We start from the raw sequence: 20,511 nt of genomic DNA on the forward strand, positions 1-20,511 counted from the left end.
CTGCCTGTGCGGCCGGCCGTGGTGGTTCCGGGAGTGCGGAGCGGGGCTCCGGGGCTGCAGGCGGGAGGGGGCTGAGCTGTGCGTCCTCCTCCGACCCTACCCTGGAGTCAGGCGTGTTGAGCAGCGTGGGTGGGTGAGCTTGGGGGGACAGTGGGTTCAGGAGGGAATTGAGGGGGAAGTCAGTGTCTTTAGCAACAGGAGAAAGATGAAAGTGAGGACTCTTCACAGCAGCAGCTGGAGAGAAGCCTGCTTGTACTGGGTGCCCCGTGGCCTGCACATTCACGGTAGCCGCGGGGAATGTGTGTTTTTATTTTGTCACAAAGGCAGTAAGACCCAGTGGGCCAAGCTCCAGGGCATCACTGAGTTACACAGAACTGCTGTGGCACTGGTGGTGCTTGTCACTCAAGATGAATCATGAGTTCAGGGTCTCTCCAGCAGTCACTCCTGCAGGTAAATACTCTGGCCACTAAGGCCACCAAGGCCAGTGACAAAGCCAAGCCCACATCATGCAGAAGCCTGGCTCTCACCTGGCTCAGTGCTCCAGGGTCAACAGCCCTGCCCTGGCCTGGGATCTGAAGAGGGGATTCAGACCCACCTCTAAGTGGGCATCGCCACCCAGGTGTCAGGTCCTGAGGGATGGGGACAGCTGTCCTGGGCCTCTCAAGGTACAAGCAAAAGCCGTTGGCATAGCAGGCGGTCAGGGAGTGCGGTTTTGCCTCAGGGCACATGTACGTGTGTAGGCAATGGGCGTGGTAACCTGCGTGAGAGGTGCAGGAGCCCAGACTTCGCTCAGCAGGACCAGAGGTCCGAATCCCTGCCCCAGCGCTCCCCCATGGAAGGACCAGCCCCTCCCCCACAGGCTCCGCTTACCCGTGTGTGGAACGGGCCACAGCCTGCCGTGGAGATGAGGTGCCTGAGGTGCGGCATCCAGGTCGGAGCAGGCCCTCAGGCCTGCCCAGGAGCCCGCTGGCCTAGTGCAGGCTGAGGGGTTGGCACGTGCTGCCCACCTCTGACAGTGAGGCTCCCACATTGCCCTTTTTGCTTTGGCCAGCGGGAAGCCAAAGTGCCGCTCAGCTTCAGTCCCCATGGAGGACTCTTGTTTTTTCCTCCTGTCCTCATGTGTGTTGTCGATAGTCCAGTTGGTTTTTCCTCTTCTTTTTCCATTCTGGGCTTTATACTTTCGTGAGCCACTTCCTGCTCTCTGCGAACCATTGGGTCTCCAGACACCAACATACACAGGCCGAGCAAGCTGATGAGCTGTGGGCATCTCCCCAGGGCTGGGGCCAGGGAGGACGGCAGCTGGTTCCCCTGCTCATGTCACTAGCCCTCCTCCCTGCCTGCACCTGTGTCTCGGCTGCTCCTGGGTAGATGCAGGCCAGCATCCCTGGGTTCCAGGTTGGGCGGCCCTCGTCGTGGGCACCTGAGTGCACACCTAATGAGGTAGCGCTGAGGTGCCAGTCCCCTGAGCTGGTTTGTGTGTTGGGGATTTGGGGCTGAGGCTGGCAGCAGGGCCGGTCGGCAGCAGAAGTCAACAAAATCAGTCTACTTTTGTAGGGATTGGCTGTCCTCAGGGACAGTGGGTGTTTATCTAACCCTAATGGCCCTGGCCCCCCACAGAAGAGGCCTTGTGTGACCAACATGGCTGGCTGTGGCCAGCCCCTCCCAGGGCAGGGGTCTGTCTGCCCAGGCTGGCACCCCGCCCTGCGGCCGCGGCCGAGTGTTTTCCCAGCAGACAGGGAGGGGGCCGCATCTGAGCCCGGGTGGCATAATTGACAGGAGACGTGGCACAGTCACGCCTGGAGCCTCCCGCTCCACAGCCTGCGGTGTCTTCCCAGGCGGCCAGCCTGAATCGCTGTGACAAAGCCCCCCCCCCCCAGACCGTGGCTAGGGGTTCCTGGGGGAGCACCCACCCAGGTCAGGATGGCTGGGGCCTGAGGGGACAGCACACCTGCTGCTCCTGAACCCCAGTGTGGCTTTGGAAATCTCAAAGACCCCCTTCGTCTCCTGCAGCTTCAGTAACAGATTCCGTCAAAGCTGACAGCTTCAAACATGGATTTATTATTCTTTCATGGTTCTGGAGACCAGAAGTCCAAAATCAGTCCCACTGAGCTAAAGGCAAGGTGTCAGCAGGGCAGGTTCCTTCTGGAAGTTCTAGGGGCCAATGTGTTTCCTTGTCTCTGCCCTGGAAGATGCAAGGCTGCCACCTCGTTCCCCCTCCTGCATCACTCTCCCTCCACCTCCCCCCTCCAGTGGCCACCTGCATGCTCCAGCACCAGAAGCCTACATTTAATCACGTCTGCCAAACCCTGTCACCCGGTGACATTTACAGGTTCCGAAGATTAGGCCATGGACGTCTTTGCGCCCGTTTTTGAGCCCACGACCCCTCCTTCCAAACCTGGGCTTCCAGGTGTTGCCAAGGACCTTCCAAGGTCACATGAAGATGCTGATGTTGACCCATAGCTAGTGAGGAGCTGCCCCAAACGGCCCTCAGGGCTGGGTGCCCAGTGGTGTCTGCCTCGAACAGGCCAGCAGCAGGAGAAACGTGCCACACAGCTCGGCACCGCCACCCTGGCCACTGGAAGGACTGCAGGACACGGAGGCCAAGTTGTACGGAACCCACCGGCAGCGATGCCCGAGCATGGCCACGTTGCAGGCGCAGCACTTTATTTTCATTACCCAGCTCGCCCACAGAGGAGCCCAGCAGGCTGCCTGCACGTTACAGAATTCATTTCCATGGGAGCTCAGTTCTGAGCACAGAGCTGGAGGAATTGGCTCGTTTGGCGCCAGCCCCAGGATCCTCACTGGGGGTCCTTGCAGTAGCCGCGAGGGGCCCTCCTGAGGCAGACCCTGCAGGACGGTGGTGGGGACCAGGTGTGCTGTGTTGGCAATGCTGCTCCAGGGTCCTGCCTGGGCGGCAGAATGGTCTGGATACCCCACCCCAGTGAAGCAGGGCTGCCGGCCACAGGGGCTTCTCTGGTCTCGCTTCAGTCCAGCACGTGCTTGGGCAATGGCGGGTGTCTGCAGCCCTCACAGGCGGGAGTCGTTCCTTCTCCCTCTGACATCTCGGATCAAACGCCAGTTCCTCTGAGCCCTCCCCCGCAGGGCTGATGCCCCCCTTCGTTGGCTACATGTCACCCCGATAATACCAGAGAGAAGCAGCTTTGCAGCTGAGGACAGCGCTGAGAGCCATGGCTCTAACGAGGCCCAGCGTCGGCCCCAGACAGAATCCACTTCTGCTTCCACCAGCCAGAGGCTGTGCGGCCACCGGTCGGAGATGGCGCCATGGGGGTGATCGTCCTAATCCCAGCAGCCCAGAGGTGGCTTCACAGCCCAGCGCCTGATGCGGGTAGAAGGCCGTGGCCAGCCGCAGGAGGGAGGACAGGGCCGGGCCTCTGCTGGAATCTGCACCACCAACAGGAGCCCCTGTTAGCGGGAAGGCTGACATTGCTGACCCTGTTCAGCTACAAACCATGTGAAGGTGCTGGAAAGAATGGAGAAGCAGGAATGACAGTTTGAGGGGGGTAATGAGCCCCAATTTTCTGAGGCTTTTGGAGCCCCACCTCAAGGTTTGTAAAAAGCAGATCAGATTGGCTTGTTGGAAAGCTGGCTGGGTCCTCTCCCAGATCAATATGGAAGACCAAGGCCTGTGTTAACAGGACCAACACTGAGACCCCCTTTCTACCCTACAAGGAACATCCGTCTTCATCCTCCAGCCACAACTTGGAGGGCACCCACATCGCCCCGAGCGACCACCCTGGAGTCTCAGCTGCTCTCTGCTGTGGCAACAGCTGTCCTTTGAAACTGCCCAGTCAGCCCTTTGCACCACTGGAAATGCATCACCGTTTCGCAGACAAGCTGCTAAAGCTGTTCCCAGTCAGGCTGGTGGGCAGGGCTGAGACCTCCCCCTGCTGCGGCCAGGGCCAGAGGGCTTCCTGCAAGGGTGGCTTTCATGGTCCAAACGGGGTCCCAACCCTCCTCAGAGGGCCCAGCGGCAATGCTGCCCCCAAATGCCCGCCTGAAAGCACCTGGATGGCGCAGCTCCCAGCCCCACTCTGCCGTGTCCCCAGAAGCTATCTGCAAACCCAAGGACTCTGCCTGGGCTCTGAAGCTCCCCAGGGCCCTTCTGGAGAAGGCAGGCACTTCTCTTGGGGCCACCGGACCTGCTCACAGGGGTGAACAGAGGATGGATGAAGACCAGGAAACTGAAGCCGTTGGCCTCGTCCTGCCCTCAGATGGGGCTCTCTGGCTGCCACCCAGGGCGTGAGGGCGAGTGGGATTCCTCAGGTGTCCTGGTGCCCTGTCACAGCCAGAGCAGAGCTGCCCTGGCTCCTCAGCAGGGGACTGGGGCTCCATGGACAGGAGGGAGCACTTACCTGATGGCACTTCATTAGCAGGAGGCATTGGGCCATTGGCAGTAGGTAGGTGACAGTGACAAGCAGCACTCGAATCCCATTAGAGGTTAATCAGCAGATGGGCCGGCGGGTGCCGTGCTCATGGCCCCTGCACACCCTGTTTGGAAAGTCCCCCCAGCAGTGCTCTGAATGGGGGGATGGGGAGGCCCAGGCACCCTCCACAGGGCCGGGCCGCTAGTGACCTCCTAGGCCTGAACTTATGCACTGGCTGCCGCCAGCCTCGCCTTGTCAGAGGTGGTGCCTCCTCCAAGTGCCGGTCTCAGCCTCCCCGCAGGCCCGCGGATGGGACCCTTTCACAAGCGAGGAAACCAAAGGCCACACACATGGCAAGTGTGGGGCTAGGATCCAGGGGGCACTGTGGTTGCAGAGCCAGGCCCCACCTGCCATGTGCTGACGACCACAGAAGGTCCTTGAGGGCTGAGGCAGAAGCGAGGAGGGCTTCTGCGTACAGCTGCCCCTTCCTTACTGCCTTTAGTTTCGTCACTGAAACCCTTTCCCCTAGTGCATTCACCTGTCCAACAAGGATCATGTTACCGTCGCTCCTTTCTGGTGAGTCCCAGCTTGCTCAGGGTTTCTGGAGAGAAGTCCTGCTGGACTGCTACAGTGGCTGCGACCAGAGGTCCTGGTTTCCACGCGGAGGGCCCCCTCCTGCCTCTCTTATCGCTGTCCCCGCCCTTTGCAGATGGCAGCTCTCCAGAGCCCCTTCTATGGGGATAAGATGAACCTCTTCTCCCTCTGCCAGAAGATCGAGCAGTGTGACTACCCGCCCCTCCCCGGAGAGCACTACTCGGAGAAGGTGAGTTGCCGATGCCAGAGGCCAGGCCTGGCCACCCCCAGTAGCTCCCGAGGGGCAGTGCCCAAATGCCACAGCTGTGGGCTTGAGCTTGGGTTCACTCTACAGGGTGAAGAAGGGAAGCTTTCTGGAAAAGTGATCCAGAGGAGGAAGAGTAAATGAATTTTGCTGAAGGGGTTTCCCCAACACGGGGGTGGGCGCCTCAGGCAGGAACCAGCGAGAGCCGCCTGATGTGAGGGTTGGCACCAGCTCCGCGCTGGAGTGAGGCTCGCTGCTACAGGTCCCAGGGACGTGCTCCATGTGGCACCAGACACGGGGACCAGATAGGGAGGCAGGAGGGTGGCAGGCTCAGCTCCCCATCCCACCTATAACTGCCACTCTGCTTCCGTGATAGGAAACCTCAGATCCGACCGGCCGGTCTCCTGTTAATAGGCTTAAGTCACACCTTGGGTTTTTTACAGTGGTGCAGGAGCTGTGGACAGACTCCAAAAAGTCTGCCATTGGGCTGTGTGTGAATGTCAGCTTCCTTAGTTCTCTCATTTTAAAGATAGGACTGGTATATACATCTCCTACATGGATAAAATCTGAGGATGAAAGGACAGGTTTCACTGCTCAGTGATTAAGGGTATAGACAGACAGATTCACATACTCCCTTCACTGTTCCTGGGTAAGTCATCACTTGACTTCCCTCTCAGTTTCTTCATTTGTAAAATGGAGTGACAAGAGAATCTTCCACCCAGGACCTGTCTTGAGCACCAGGCCAACACTACCATCAGTAGTAGTCCCTGGGCCGACGCGGTGGCTCACTTGCACCCAAGCTGGGCAACAAAGCAAGACTCTGCCTTAAAAAAAAAAAAAGTAGGCCAGGCACAGTGGCTCACGCCTTTAATCCTAGCACTCAGGCCGAGGCGGACGAATCACTCAAGGTCAGTTCAGAACCAGCCTGAGCAAGAGACAGACACCCTGTCTCTACTTAAAAAAAAAAAAAATAGAAATTGGCCAACTAAAAATATATAGAAAAAAGTAGCCAGGCATGGTGGCACGTGCCTGTACCAGCTATTCGGGAGGCTGAGGCAGAAGGATTGCTCGAGCCCAGGAGTTTGAGGTTGCTGTGAGCTAGGCTGATGCTACGGCACTCTAGCCAGGGCAACAGAGTGAGCCTGTGTCTCAAAAAAAAAAAAAAGAAGCCCCTGGATATAGCACAGGGCCTGGCTCCGAGTCAGTGCTCACTAAATGTCATCTGCTATGTTTATTTCTGTTCAAGGTCAATGTTAGTGTGGGTGTCAGTCTGAGGCCTTCCCGGGCCACCCCATAGGACCACAAGGCCATTGCCTCATGGTAACAACAGCTCATTCAGGTTTCCTGTGTTGAATCCACCCCCATACCCCATTTTAATGTAAGGAAACCAAGACCCAGAAGGGTTAAGGAACTTGCCCACGATGAGACAAATTCTAAGTGGTGAAGCTGGATCTGAACCCAGTTGGCCAGCTGGGGTGAGGCTTTGGAAGGAGCACCCTTGCCCAGGCCAGATCCCAAGTGCTGTGACCTGCCCTGGCAGCCTGCACTGCCTGCCCTGCTCGCTCGCTGTGCAGACCTCCAGGGCGTGAGCCGTGCTGTGCCTTCCTCTCTGGCCCTGCCTCTATGCTAGCAGTGCTCCCATCTGCACCTTTGGAGGAAGGATACATGTTCTCCAGTACAAGCTGGCAGGAAAGGAAAAATTAGTTACCTGTCTTTACAAAGTCAGTAGCTGCCATTCACTTTTTTCTTGCTCTTCTTCTGTTTAAATGTGGACTTCTGTCTTATTCAGAAGCAAGATGCTTCAAGCGGAGCAACCTGGAGTCAGTCACTACTTTGTGCTTCAGTTGCCAGTTTCTCTAAAGGGGAACCCGTCATCTCCGCCCACCGCTCCCCTCCCAAGTACCGGCTGTCACCGGTCCCCAGCAGCATTCCTATGCCCCATGTCCAGGAGCAAGAGGGCTGCTTAGGAGCCACTATGTACACCCCATTTTAAAGTTTTGTCACCTCTTAGAAATGAAGATAAGACACCACTATTTTTATTTCTTGATTTCTGAAAACTTCATATATGGACTTATTGCCAACTATGTGGTCTACTCATAAACGAGTTGTTCAGGTCCCATGGACTTCACCTGCATCTGGTTTCCTTAGGTATTTTAACCTGTTAGAGGCCAACCACAGGTACCTTACCCTAACTATATCGTAAGGTTCAGAAAAGTACTGTCTCATCCACAGGCAGGCTGCAGGCTGCAATCCCAGGCTTCCAGTGTGAATGGCACTGGAATCCCAAAAAGGCACATGCAGGGTGGAGGGAGGCTCCACAGACCAGTTAGCAAATGCCCGATCCAGAGGACCCCTTGTTTACAAGAAGCCCAGGCCCCGGCCCCCCGCAGCCTGGAGACTGTGCAGCAGTCGCTGCTGGGCCACTGAGTCCACCCGAGCCCCCTCTTGTTCAGGGCTTCCCCTCCCTGCTGCTGCTGCGACCTGCAGGGCCAGGCACCAGCAGCAGGTATTTAAATGAAAACCATTGTGGTGAGCCTGTGATGAAAGTTAAGATGTAGGCTTTTTAAGGTCATTATTTTAATTACCATTAAAATAATTGGCACTCTATCAGAAGAACGGAGGCGATCAGAGGCACAAGGCACCCCTCCCCCACCTCGAGGCGGGAGCAGCCTCGGTGTCTGTATAATTAAAAGCTCCGTCTTTCATGAGCACAATAGGGCGGCCAGGGGGTGGACAGACTGCAGCCCTGCTGCATGTTAATGCACTTATTATGATCAATAAGCCCTTTCCTTGAGTTTTGTCCTCTGCTTTGGGCATCTGTGTGAGTGACAACAGAGACACAAACAGACTTGCCCAGTAGTGTGGACAGTTGAAAGTTCAAAGTTATTTGGAGGTGACCAGGGGCCAGACAGGCCTAGGAGTGGTCCTGGTCATCTCTTGGGAGCTGTGTGAGCTGCTACCCTTGCTAGGCACCGTTCTTCACCTCTAATGGGGCCACTAGGACAACCTCGTTGGTTGCTGTGAGGATTAAGGGCGTTAATGCAGCGCCTGCAAGGCGGCGTTCTTAGGAATAACAGTGTTCTCTCCCTTGCAGTTACGAGAACTGGTCAGCATGTGCATCTACCCCGACCCCGACCAGAGACCTGACATTGGCTATGTGCACCAGGTGGCCAAACAGATGCACGTCTGGACATCGAGCACCTGAGCACAGACACACCAGGCCTTACCAAAGCCAGCACCACTCTGCCTTGAGTCTTCTTCTCTCCAAAGTGGCCACCTGGTAGCCTAGAACAGCTAAGACAACAGGGTTCAGCAAGTTCCCCAAAAGGGGGCCCAGCTTTACAGCAGATGCTGAAAGCAGAGCAGCTGGGGGGAGGGGCACTGATGGTCAAATTTAAAGTCCTTGCTTTATAGTGTTGTGGACAATCTCAGCTGGGTTCGCAAGGGTAGGTGGGTCAGCGAGCCACTGAAGCCCCCCTTGTATCTGGATTGTAATGTGAATCTTTAGGGTAATTCTTCCAGTGACCTGTCAGGGTTTATGCTAATAGACTTGCAGGAGACTCTGATTTGTGTAGTGAGCCTTTAAAAATGGTTAGTACTAAGTTGAGTTTAGCTCTTAGTATCTTTTCAAACAATCAAGCTGTTGTGCTTAATTTACTCTGTTGTAAAGGGATAAAGTGGAAATAATTGTTTTAAGTAGAATGGAGATTTTGCTAATATTTTTATCTACGTTTTATAACTTGATGAATGACGATGAGGAGAACCCAGCATCTGGCACAGAACTTCTCGAGGCAAATGGCATCTGAAGCCAGGAGTGTGTGTTTCCTCGCAGCCTCGTTGAGCTCCTGGCCTGATCAGTGTCAGGCGTCCTCCCTCCAAGGGATACAGAAAACTTAAGGGCTCTGCCCTCAGGCTGTAGGCTGTCCTTTACAAATTCTGGTTCTGCAACTTCCTAGTGTGACTTTGGGCAAGTTTCTTAGCCTTTCTGAGCCTTAGTTTCCTCATCTGTAAAATGGGATTAATAGCATCTACCTTTAGGGTTGCTGACAGAATTTGAAATAAAATATGCAAGGTCTCTAACACAATGTAGATGACCCCAAAATGGCAGCCACTCGCTCCTTCACAAAACTGAAGTCCACAGACTGTGTAAGTCAAGAATTAAAGTACAACTGTAATATGTGTAGGAAACCAGAAAATGTGTTCATTTATTTCTTTTTCCCAAATAGGATTAACTGTGAAGACTAATTTATAAATGTGAACTTAAGACAACTCACTCTGAAGGAAATAGTTTGAATTTTGTTTTTATACTCAAGTTAACCCTCAATAGTCTACGCTCTCGTCCCTGACCAGTTGACAGTTTAGCCGTGCAGAGAGCACCACTGGTGACCTGGGCAAGTGCTTCCTGACACTCACCTGGCTGCCTACAGACACCCGCTGACCAGGCCTCCCTGCGATGACCGCAGGCTGCTCTGCTGCCACTTGTGGACTCGGTTCTACTGTGACACTGTGGGCTGGGGCGGCTCTCCAGATGCAGCCTTTCCTCTGTACTTGTTTGAGATAAAACGAGGTGAGAGGAGTTACTTCTGTGCAAGGGTACAAGTCACAAATGATTTTAAAACAGCTTTGGAGATTTGCTCTTAAACCAGTACATATAAATACTTAAAACAGTGTCACAGTAAAGCAGCACAAATTCTTAAAGAGCCTTTCAAAACACAACTTCTCAGGCTCCAGACATTGAGTAATCCAGGGATTTTTTTAAGCTCTCCAAATAATTTTGATAATTATCAGCCAGGTTTTTGCCCTCAACAATTCCATTGTTCTCCCCAGCCCGCTGCTACCGGTTGTGACAAGGGAAGCTGGCGTGAGAGAGGGTGCAGCCCCAAATGGTCTCTGTAGGGGAGAGCCAAGTCCCTGTGTCCTGCCTAGCACTTACCCCTGAAAGCTTTTCTGATTCCAGACAGATTTTCTTCAAATATTCTGCTTCTGGCTCTCAGAGCCCCTGCTGTCTCTCCCCGGGCACAGTGAGCCTGAGCACGTAGGTGGGCCCACATGCCGTCCGCCTTCCACACCGTGGGCATAATCTGTCCAGTTGGACGCTCTAGAGGCATCACAATCTCAACCACTCACCAGGCCTGAGTGTTAGCGAAATGATCATGTCCTACTTATTAGAAAACAGCAAACCCTAAAACATTCCTTTGACTTCCACATAACTGGCTAGAGTCCACCTGCCTGCCTTCTCTTGGTACTTAGCACTGAGCGGGCCTTGAGAACCTGAACTTGGAGATTCTCTTTGACATTTCTTTCCTACTTGGCTGCCGAGGTAGAATGCTGTGCTGCACTTAACACCCTATTTACAAAAAACACCAAACCTGAGGCTACCCCTTAAAGTATGTTGGCAAAACGGGTAGGGAGAAATGTCCATCCAAAGAATCAAAGTAACCCACTCTGACTTCTGGCAACAGACGAAGCCTCGTCCATTCTCCAAAGGGTCACATTGCTTTTACACTCACCTGAACCTAGGCTGGTACCCAAGGAGGATCACCAGCCTGAAGGGGAGGCCAGGTGGATGGGCCTTGGCAGCCAAAAGAAAAAATCCACACAGTCCCCAGACATCAGCCACCCCATTCGGTTTTCATTTTATTGAGTTTCTTTCAGCAAATACTTGCCAAATGAATGTTGTACAGGGGGCCTCGGATGCCCCCAGTCTTCTACAACAGTACCAGCCACCCACTGACACCGTTCAGGAAGTGTCCATCGTTTGGACTGTTTCTTCCAGCACCTCAATTTCCAAGGTAGTGACTTTTTCAGTGAGGACTGCAGTAGTCCCTTTCTCACACCTGTACCGGCCAAACCTAGCGAGAGAAAAAAACACACGGAGTTAGGATTCCCCTTAGGGTGCCAGAGAGGGCTGGAAAGAATGAAAATATTCAGGCAGGTGGTGGGCAGGCTGCCCTGGATTCTCGTGCTCTTGATCCAAGCTCTGTGATTGGGGAGGGGGGAGCGGGCAGAAATGTCCCCATCACTCACTTTCCTCAGCTCTATCCCCCCTCTCCCTTCCCCGCTGGTTTGAAGATGTCACTCATTCCTCACCAGGCTGGAACTCTGGTGGCAGCATGGATGTGGTCTTGCAGCCAGAGTCCCACGTGGCCTGTGTGTGCCCAACTCATCTGAATTGCATTTCAGTGTCTTTAGGCTTGGACACACTAGAGCCTCTTCACCTCCCTGGGTGACAGTGCCCGATTTCAACAGCATGCAGGGAGGGCTTCTACCTTAAGCAAGGCAGGACTGTGGAGGACTGAGAGCAGCAGCAGGAATCAGGAAGGCAAGGCCCACACTGATGTTGGGCATGGCACTTGCCTAGGCCCATGGCTCTGCCTCTGCCCTGCCTCTACTGTCCACTCTGGGAAAGAATTCCCCTGACCCAGGCAGTACCCCACCAGTGGTCACCAGCAGAAAAGATGACAGCGAGATTCCAGAAAGTGGGGACACTGTTGCTGCAATACCCTCTGCCCCAGGGCACCAAGGGGGACCAGCTCCACGTAGAGGGCAGGTCACTGCACACCTACCACACGCCCAGCACCTTCCACATCACCTCACCGAGTCTTTGTAACTAGGCATGTGGTGGTTTTATTTCTGTTCTTGTGTGTATAGTCTTCACAGTTGAGTAACCCATGTCCCAGGAGGTGAGATTTGTCACTGCTGTGCTCCCTGTAGGACAAGGACTCCTACACTGAGCACAGGTTCCTTGGACAACCATAAACGTGATTTCTCAAGGCTCAAACGTGGCTTTCAAAATCCTCACCCAGGACTCTGTTCAGTCCTCCCTCCCCTGTCACCTCTTCACCAGGGGGTTTGGTTCACAAGTCCTGTGACATCTTGCATATAACCTGGGAAGCAGGATGTGGAGGGGTAGAGTATGCAGCACCCCCAGCACAGCTCTGGGCCTGAAAGGTGGCTTCCCTTTCTGCTAAAGGTGCCAGGGGCTTGGTGGGCTCATTAGAGGTGCCTACAGTCTGGCTCTGTCATTTCAAAGACAGGAAGATTGACTTGCCCGAATTCACCAAGCCACCACTGACATGCCCCAACCCGGGCCAGAGCTGTGCTGCCCCAAGCCTCACAGCTCGCTGATCCTCCACAAAGTTGAGTGCAACGAATGCCTGCTGGTTTTCAATGTTCTATTCTTTCCTTGTGAATTACTCCTGTAGTGGGGGATTAAAGCAAGCATTGCAGAAGGTGATGTGTGCTATCCTCTGGGCTAGCCGTGGGGCTGAATGGGAGGTGGTAGAGTGGATAAACACTGCTGCGCTACACTCAGGTAACTGCAGCTGGAAGCAGAGCTGGGGACCGCATGCTGGGCAGCTCGGGCTCCCAGCGGAGGTCAGGAGCCCCAGGATAGTCACACAGCTAGATGCCCCTGAGGCGTTGCAAGCAGGAGCTGCTCATCTGCACACATACCAGCCACCAGGCTTGGAAGCCTTCCAGTTCTATTCAGCAAATCAACTAGAACCTTCTCCTACCACTGAGCCTGGGCCACACCTGAGACTAGGGGCCTGCGTAGCATATACCACAGGCTAAATGGCATCACTCCAGCATAGCAGGCGCCAGTTAGCTCTCAAGGCTAACTTTGGGATGCACTGCTTTGTAACCTTTCAGGAGGCTTGGAACACTGTGAGGAAAAGCAATTGGCTGGCTGCCCTGAAAAATGCACCTTCACACAGAAGTCGGGGGACTCTTAAGATACTGGAGAAAGGAGAGCAGATGATTGACACCTCACCTCCCCACCTCCCAACCCAGGGCTCTTTCCTGGGCCCCCCTCCACCTTTCCCATCAACATCTTACAGATTAAATCACTTCCCTGTCCCTGTCAGAGGCCGGCTATCGTAAAGCAAGTCATGACTAAAGGTCAGTGGTGTGCGGCCAACCTGGGAACGCTGGGTTAACTCACTGTGGGAATCGAGAAAACTGTCCAGATGCCGGTGAGATATCAAGGGTGGCCACAAAACCAGGGACACCAAGAATTTCATCTCCTTCACTTACCTGGTCCCCTTCTTGTTGGGCATTGAGTATGGGCGGAGAAAATCCAGCTTGCTCTTGCTGATGACACAGAGATCAATGTTGCTTCCAGACCCCAAGTCATTGAAGATGCCGGCTGCAATGGCTTCACTCACCAGCTTCTTGGCCTCGTCCTCCTGAGAAAGAGAAGGGCAGTGATAATGTCCACAACCAACTAACACGCACAGAGTGCTCTCACAAGCAGTGCACAAAAATCACCTGGGAGGTAAGCATTATTTTCAATGCCCATTTCACAGATGAGGAAAAGACCTTGTAGTACCTTATAATAAAATGGGGGTTAGCAAACTTTTTCTACAAAGGGCCAGGTAGCAGCCAGGCAAGGTGACTCATGCCTGTAATCTCAGCACTTTGAGAGGCCAAGGTGGGAGGATCACTTGAGCCTAGGGCTGGCAACATAGCAAAACCACATCTCTACAAAAAATAAGAAAACTTAGCCGGGCATGGCAGCATGCACACCTCCAGTCCCAGCCACTCAGGTAGTAAATATTTTAAGCTTTGAGGGCATACAGTCTTTCACAACTACTCAACTCTGTCATGGTAGTACAAAATAGCCACAGATGATATATAAACAAATGGGTATGACTGAGTTCCAATAAAATGTTATTAACAAAAACACACAGTGGGCAAGATCTGGCCCAGGAACTACAGTTTACTAACCCCTGATCAGAAATGTCCAACAATGGCTGAAACTTATGTCCTGGTGACATAATGGAGAAAGTCAATACCATGAGGCGGGAAAACTAACACCAAACCCAACAGTAGTTCTGGGAAAATGCTGGCAGAGCCATGGGTGGGCCCCTCTTGCCCAGAAGAATCTATCTCCTTCTACAAATGAGCCTACAGGTTCACTGCAGTAACCCATTTCTTTGAATCACTCTCTCCTTTCCTCTGCCTATAAGCAGCAAGTCCATGTCCCCAACCGTTACTGGTGAACAGGTACACTAATTCCTTTCTTATTCAAGAAGGTCTATCATGGGCCGGGTCCTGTACTAGGAGCTATGGCTGCAGAGATAGATGAGGCCCTGTAAAGCCCCTTCCCTGCTAGGGGCTTAGAGTCTGATGGGGACACCCAAGTTAAGTACAGGGTGAGCAAGGCCTAAGGGTAACTGAGAAGGGGCTGCAGGAAGACAGAGGGGGTGAGTCAGCAGAGCGGCAAGGAAGGCTGAAGGACCGCTGCACACAAGGCGCTGAGGAACCAGCCGTGACACAGAAGGCAGGCAGTGAAGGCAACGGCACCGGACCGGGGAACACCAAGTTCAGGCTTTTTATGCAACAAGGACAAAAATGAACCAACCCCCCCAGTGCAGGCAATCTAACCTGTGCTGCAGCTCCTTCCCAATCCACCAGGGCAGGAGAGTCCACAAACATGCAAGGTAAACTAAAGAGCTCATCCAAGCTCCCTGCCCCAAATCCAACCTGAGATCCTCACAGGGCTCAAGTTGTGAGAAAATCTGAGCGCACACTCAGGCCTCCTGCTCCTCTGCCCCAACCAGACTGGGATTCCAGTGACGCGAGCGCCCTCTACAGACTCAGAAGGATAGAGACATTTCTGCGGGAAGCACCAAGCAGCAGCAGGGGCAAGGGATTATTTTGTCCTTTATCCCCCAGGTTTTTCACTTCCTGAGTGGCACCTATGATGAGGCCAGTGAAACCAGTTCTTCTCTTGTACATCTACATTCCTGTATGAATTCATTAAAACAGGACCCTATAATTAGGAATTCTCTACTGGGATTCTCAATGGAAGCAAAGAAAGCATCTCAGATAAGGAGTTAGCTGCGATTGGTGCTGCCATTACAGACCACAAAACCAACCACTACTTTAACAAATGCAACCTATTTCCAAGCTGTTTCCCTTAGGAGACACCATAGGTGCAGGTGCACACACGCTGGAAGCACCCTGCATATTCCCGGCTCCAGGCCTGTCATCTTATCTCTTCGCTGCCATTTAACTCTTTCCTCTGCTTTGTTCTCATCACTGCTGTGGTTCTCTTGAGCCAGCCAACAACAGTACCCTAGTGGACATCACAAACCCTGCTGAGAGTTCTCAAGACTGAAGATTCACATTCCCCAAATGATTTTATTTTCGGAGGATGGGAATAGGGAAAGATTCAGAGGAAACTGAAATATACAAATGATTCTAGACATGCATATCTAATGTTAATCAATTCAACTAGGCACAGATACCAGAATGCTGACAGTGCTACACAAGATTACAGGGGATTCTCCCTCTATTCTGCAAACATTCTGTAATATAAATAGATGACTAATAAAGTATGCAAATTTTGAAATGTATTGTTTTGATTTACTCACAAAAGTATCACGTGTGCTGCTAAGTAAATGTAAATAAAGGCTTTTAAAAACTGGGAAAATAAACCTTTGAAATTCCTTTCCTCCCTACTAATTCTAGGGAATTCTTCCTTAAGAAAATCTCACAAGTCCCTGACTTCTTTTTCTCCCCAATCCCACCATCTCTCATATACAGAGGACTAAAGAAGTTATGAAATGGAATGAACCTTACATTTATTGAGCACCTCTATGTTCACTGCATCAATCAATACGTATTTATCAGCACTGTGATGTGCTCAGCACTGAGCTAGGTGCACTGACACCTCCAACCACCTTGTGAGGTTGGTGCTATGAGAAACGATGGCCCCAGGCCACCAGCTAGTCAACAGTAAATAGTAAAACACGCCCATCCCATCGGGCCACCAAACCAGCTCATGAGTAACTTTCCTGGGGTTTGGGGCTCCTCAAGAGTCCCTGATTCAAAGCGTGTCACTCACTCCCCCCATCCACAAAGATCCTCAGAACCTGAGCAAGTTCAAGAGAAGGAGGATGGCGAGTGTCAGTTCTTTAGAGCAACCAACCAGCAGCTCCTGAGGGTCACTTCCACTAAGGGATGGAAGCACAGACTACCTTACAAGGCCTTCTTCACTCTCAACTTAGTTGGAATAGCATTGCCACAATGCAAGGTCGGAGATCAATATTGAGACCTAAGGCCTTATTTCACACACACACACCTCACTACCCAAAATCCACAGGGTGAAAACTCCCAAAGGCTCTATTGTGTACCCATTACTCACATCGTTAATGTCTTCAACAAATATTTATAGAGACCTACTATGTTCCAGGAACTGCTTCATATGTTGAATACTGTCTTTGACTACAGTATTTCCATACACGGAATTCTAGACACATATGCAAATGTGTTACTGGGCATATTCATACTGTGTTTTCTTTATAGTGGAATTTCACAATTAAACAACTTTTGTCTTTAACATGTGCTACCAAATATTTAAGAAAACTATCAAGAAAAACCATAAACTAAAGGCAAGAGGTGGGGAAAACACCACATTTTTATCTGTCTCTGGCCCACAATAAATGTAGGAAGCACTGCCTCTTCCTTTCCATTTCATTCCCCACAGGGAAACCGCACCTCCCTCTTCTGGAAGACTTGTGGTGAGCTGAGTCTTGGGCAGCATCTGCCCAAGGACAGCTGCTACAGAGGGGCCTGACTAGGTAGGGCCATGGAGAGCCTGCGACCCCAGCTGGTCAGGCCCAGGTGTGACGTTCTCTCCCACTGCCAGAGCTGGCCTCCTTCCCCATTCCCAGCCAACTGCTCATGGATTTACACTGCTAGTCGCGAGGGAACTCAGATTCAGTGTGTAGATGGACAGGAGGACTTACCCCAGCTACTAGAAAATGGCCCTGTAGGCCAATGGAAGCTTCCTTTAAGATGCTCAGCCAAAAGATCACCATGACACTGGTGACTGAACACCAGCCAGGGGTAGACCCAGGTTTAAGGTGATCTGGCAGATGTGGAGGGAGGCAGACAGACTGGGTTGGAATCCCCAGTCTCCTACTAACTGCTGTGCGACCCTGGGCAGGTCACTATACCTCTCTGAGTTCACTCTCCTGCTGTGACAGAATGATAAAAAATCCTACCTCAGAGGGTTGCTGCAATAATTAGAAATAAGGTATACAAAGCACCCACTACAGTGTCTGGAACACAGCTATTGCTAAATAAAGGTAACTGACTTATTAATAAAGCAAGCCAGAGTGCTCCTAAAAACACAATTTATCTCTAAGCCATGACTGCCTGTACCAAAGCCCAGGCCAGGAGGAGGAGGTCCAAACAAACCTGCTGACAAACCTCCACACAGTGCCATGGAGAAGTTCCTGTAATAATTAATCCAAGCAAAAAGCACACTCCCTAAAAGTTCAGAGAATATAAAAGGAACACTTCCTGCTTTATGGCTACAAAGACCAAACTAACTGGGAATATCAGTCCCCCGGGCCACCCCTGCTTCTTAAATGAGATTACAATAAGAGTGATGTACTGTACTACAAGTCAGCTGTGACAAGCAGCACTTTATAGAGCTATCTGTTTGTCTCCATCACTGCATCGCACAATGTGTCCCTGGACTCCAATGTGCAGCTCCATTTACCGCTACATGACAAATGGGCAGCACTTGTAAAAGGCACAAAGAGGTCCACGTCGGCCACGTAATGGTCACCACAGCTGTACCCGAGTGCTTGAGGGGACAAAACAGACCCCCAAGTTCATTAAACTGACCAGTAATGGATCTTTCAAAAAGTGCCTTAGGAATCATACAGAAAAGGCTAAAATAAATAACTCAGCATGGAAGGCTAATCTGAAATGGTGTTTGATAAATTATTTATAACACAGGCGATTGTCTGCATTTAATATTGGAGCTACTAGTAGCATCTTTAAAAGATGATTTATGTGTTGTAATGCTATTAAACTTTATATTGGCCCACTGCTAGCTATAAAGTCTGCTGAGATTTAGAGAATGAGTTTTAAACTGTCACTGCAACATCATAGGAGATGGAGACTGTATTAAATCTTTACTTTAAACCTGTTATCTAGAGAGTTGCATTTTGTAGACACTCACAAACTGATAGATTACCTCAGCATCCGCTACAGTGCAGGTCCAAAATAGTACTGCAAAGAAACTTTTTCCACATTATTCTTGTCTACAGCTACAATCGAATTTCTCTTCTCACTTAAGTGATTTTTAGATTGGGAATGTCACCAGAGGAAAATGTAGGTGCATGAGCCAATGGGCACCATGGAAAGTTCAGCATCAAATTAATAATCTTTAAATAAACCCTCTATATTTGACTGTTCAGTTATGCATGCTGAACGGTGCTTTACTTACGTTGGAGGCAGGCAAAATATTAAATATGCATATGACTAAAAACCCAACAGGCTATTTTAGACACAGCTTTGGAATGTGAAAATATATGTATGTGGCAAGTCATTTGAAACAATCGATTTGTAACTAAAATTTTTTTAAAGAATTTAAAAATAAATTGGTTACTTGCTGGAAAATATATTCTGTTTATGTAGCTGAGGAGCTGGCATGGGGGTGGAAAATAAAGAAATATTCAGCCTTTTTCAAATAAAGAACAAGGCCTGACCTGGCTCCACCGTTTTTCAGGGAGTCACAAAGTAACCCTTTGCCAGGCGGGCGTCAGTAACCTCACCCTTTGCTTGCAGGGAACAAGACAGCACAGCATTGTAGCTGAACTCCCACAACTTTCATCAGTTTCCCTATCTGCTACCAAATCTACATTTAGCTCCATTCAGTTCCTAACATTTTGTTCCTCTGTCAACAACTAAGGATTTAACTCAGTAAGAACTGAAGCCCGGGAGGGTTGGGGAGATGTTGGCCCAAGGATACAAAATTTCAGTTAGGAGGAGTACGTTCAAGAGATCTAGTGCACAATGGGCGACTATAGTTAATAACAATGTATTGTACTCTTGGAAATCTCTAAGAGTAGATTTTAAGTGTTCTCACCACAAAATAATATGTAAGGTAATGTATATGTTAATTAGCTTGATTTAGCCATTCTACAACATATACATATTTCAAAACATGGTATATGACAAATATATACAATTTTTGTAAATCAAAATAATTCATTTTTAACAAGAATTAAAGCAGCAGTCCAAATTCATCTTGGAAAATCTGCATTATCTTTCATTGCTTTGATTTGAAACAGCAAAAAATTCTATTGCTCTGCTGATCTGCAGCACAGCAGATAAAAATCTGAGTGTGATTAAGAGTTTGGACTCTAAAATGACAGAATCAGGGGTACACCTCACACCTTCTCCATCTTTGTACCCCGGGAAGCTAGCACAGTGTTTGGCATGTACGCCAACAGATAAAAAAATCAAACAGTCACTTCAAATGCATGCGTGCCTTTGCCAAACTCAAAGACAAAATATGAGCGATCCATACCAAATGGAGTACCTGCAAAACCGCACCAGTCCCAACTGGGGACCATTCAAAGACACTTAGAACCTTGAGAGGAAGGGGCTTGAATACAATGTTCTGTAGTGGCCTGCTGACATGCTGTGGTTCTGACTATGCCACTGATGTGGCCTGAAGGAGTCATTAATGGCTGATGGTTGAATAAAATTTAAAGAGCTCAAAAAAAATGTTTAAAACAGTCCCCCCAAAAGCGGTGTGTTTCCTGAACTGTGTAATAGCCCTGACATATCCCGTGTGTAGCCACATATTTTACAGTGGGAAAAGTTCATTTTTTTTTTCCAGACTAGGCCATGTGACAAAAGCAAAGGTGTCCCAGTTTTGGTTTGAGTTTGAGCTGTTGGGGTAAATGTGGCCTGCCTGTGTGAACGCCTGCAAATGGAGCTGAGTGGGCCCAGACAGCAGGGAGTGAGTCAGTGACTGGGCCTCTAAGGTCTAGGTGGTGATGCCACTTCTTTCCTTGATTGCTTTTTTTGGCACTAGGATCTGGATGATGCGAATAATTAAGGAAAAACCTGCTATGGGTGCAGGAGTGATTTTAGGGGTTTTAAAGCAGGGATGGGAAGAGGGGTAGGGAGAGTTCATGTTCACAGAATTGTCAACTGGGTCTGTCCCAGATCACTGAATGACATGGAAGCCCAATCCCAGCTTGCAGCCAAAAAAGATGTCGGAGACCACCCAGCCATGATGGGCCAGAAAAGGCTGGCCCGGAATAAGGGAAGCCTGGAGAGCACGTCACTCATGGACACAGTACTCAACTCTCTTTGAGCCACAGAGTGCCTCTCCAAAGAATGCGGATAGTGCCTCTGAGGGCTACAGGGAGGACTAAAAGAACAGGAATGTCCCCAACTCACAGATTTTACAAACAGGATTGTTAGCAAGTTCTAGGCTAGAAGAAAAAAAGTAACGGTGTGAGA

General features: G+C 50.8%; 2 protein-coding genes across 3 annotated transcripts in view; one reads left to right on the plus strand and one right to left on the minus strand.

Annotated features, from left to right (window-relative positions):
• The window catches only part of NEK6 (NIMA related kinase 6), an 81,584-nt gene extending 72,165 nt beyond the window's left edge, over positions 1-9,419 (plus strand). For both annotated transcript variants that reach the window (XM_076009028.1, XM_012771857.3), the window contains exons 9-10: positions 5,095-5,208; positions 8,318-9,419. In XM_076009028.1, the coding sequence (XP_075865143.1) occupies positions 5,095-5,208; positions 8,318-8,428 (225 nt within the window). In that variant the 3' untranslated portion in view covers positions 8,429-9,419. The remainder of the gene's footprint in view (positions 1-5,094; positions 5,209-8,317) is intronic.
• Positions 9,420-10,835: 1,416 nt separating this feature from the next.
• Positions 10,836-20,511, minus strand: part of PSMB7 (proteasome 20S subunit beta 7) — a 58,737-nt gene continuing 49,061 nt past the window's right edge. The window contains exons 7-8 of the mRNA XM_012771859.3: positions 13,261-13,412; positions 10,836-11,075 (exon numbers count right to left, since the gene is read on the minus strand). Of these exons, the coding sequence (XP_012627313.1) occupies positions 10,964-11,075; positions 13,261-13,412 (264 nt within the window). The 3' untranslated portion in view covers positions 10,836-10,963. The remainder of the gene's footprint in view (positions 11,076-13,260; positions 13,413-20,511) is intronic.

The sequence above is a fragment of the Microcebus murinus genome, chromosome 12 (genome assembly GCF_040939455.1).
Source record: "Microcebus murinus isolate Inina chromosome 12, M.murinus_Inina_mat1.0, whole genome shotgun sequence".
Classification (NCBI taxonomy): Eukaryota; Metazoa; Chordata; class Mammalia; order Primates; family Cheirogaleidae; genus Microcebus; species Microcebus murinus.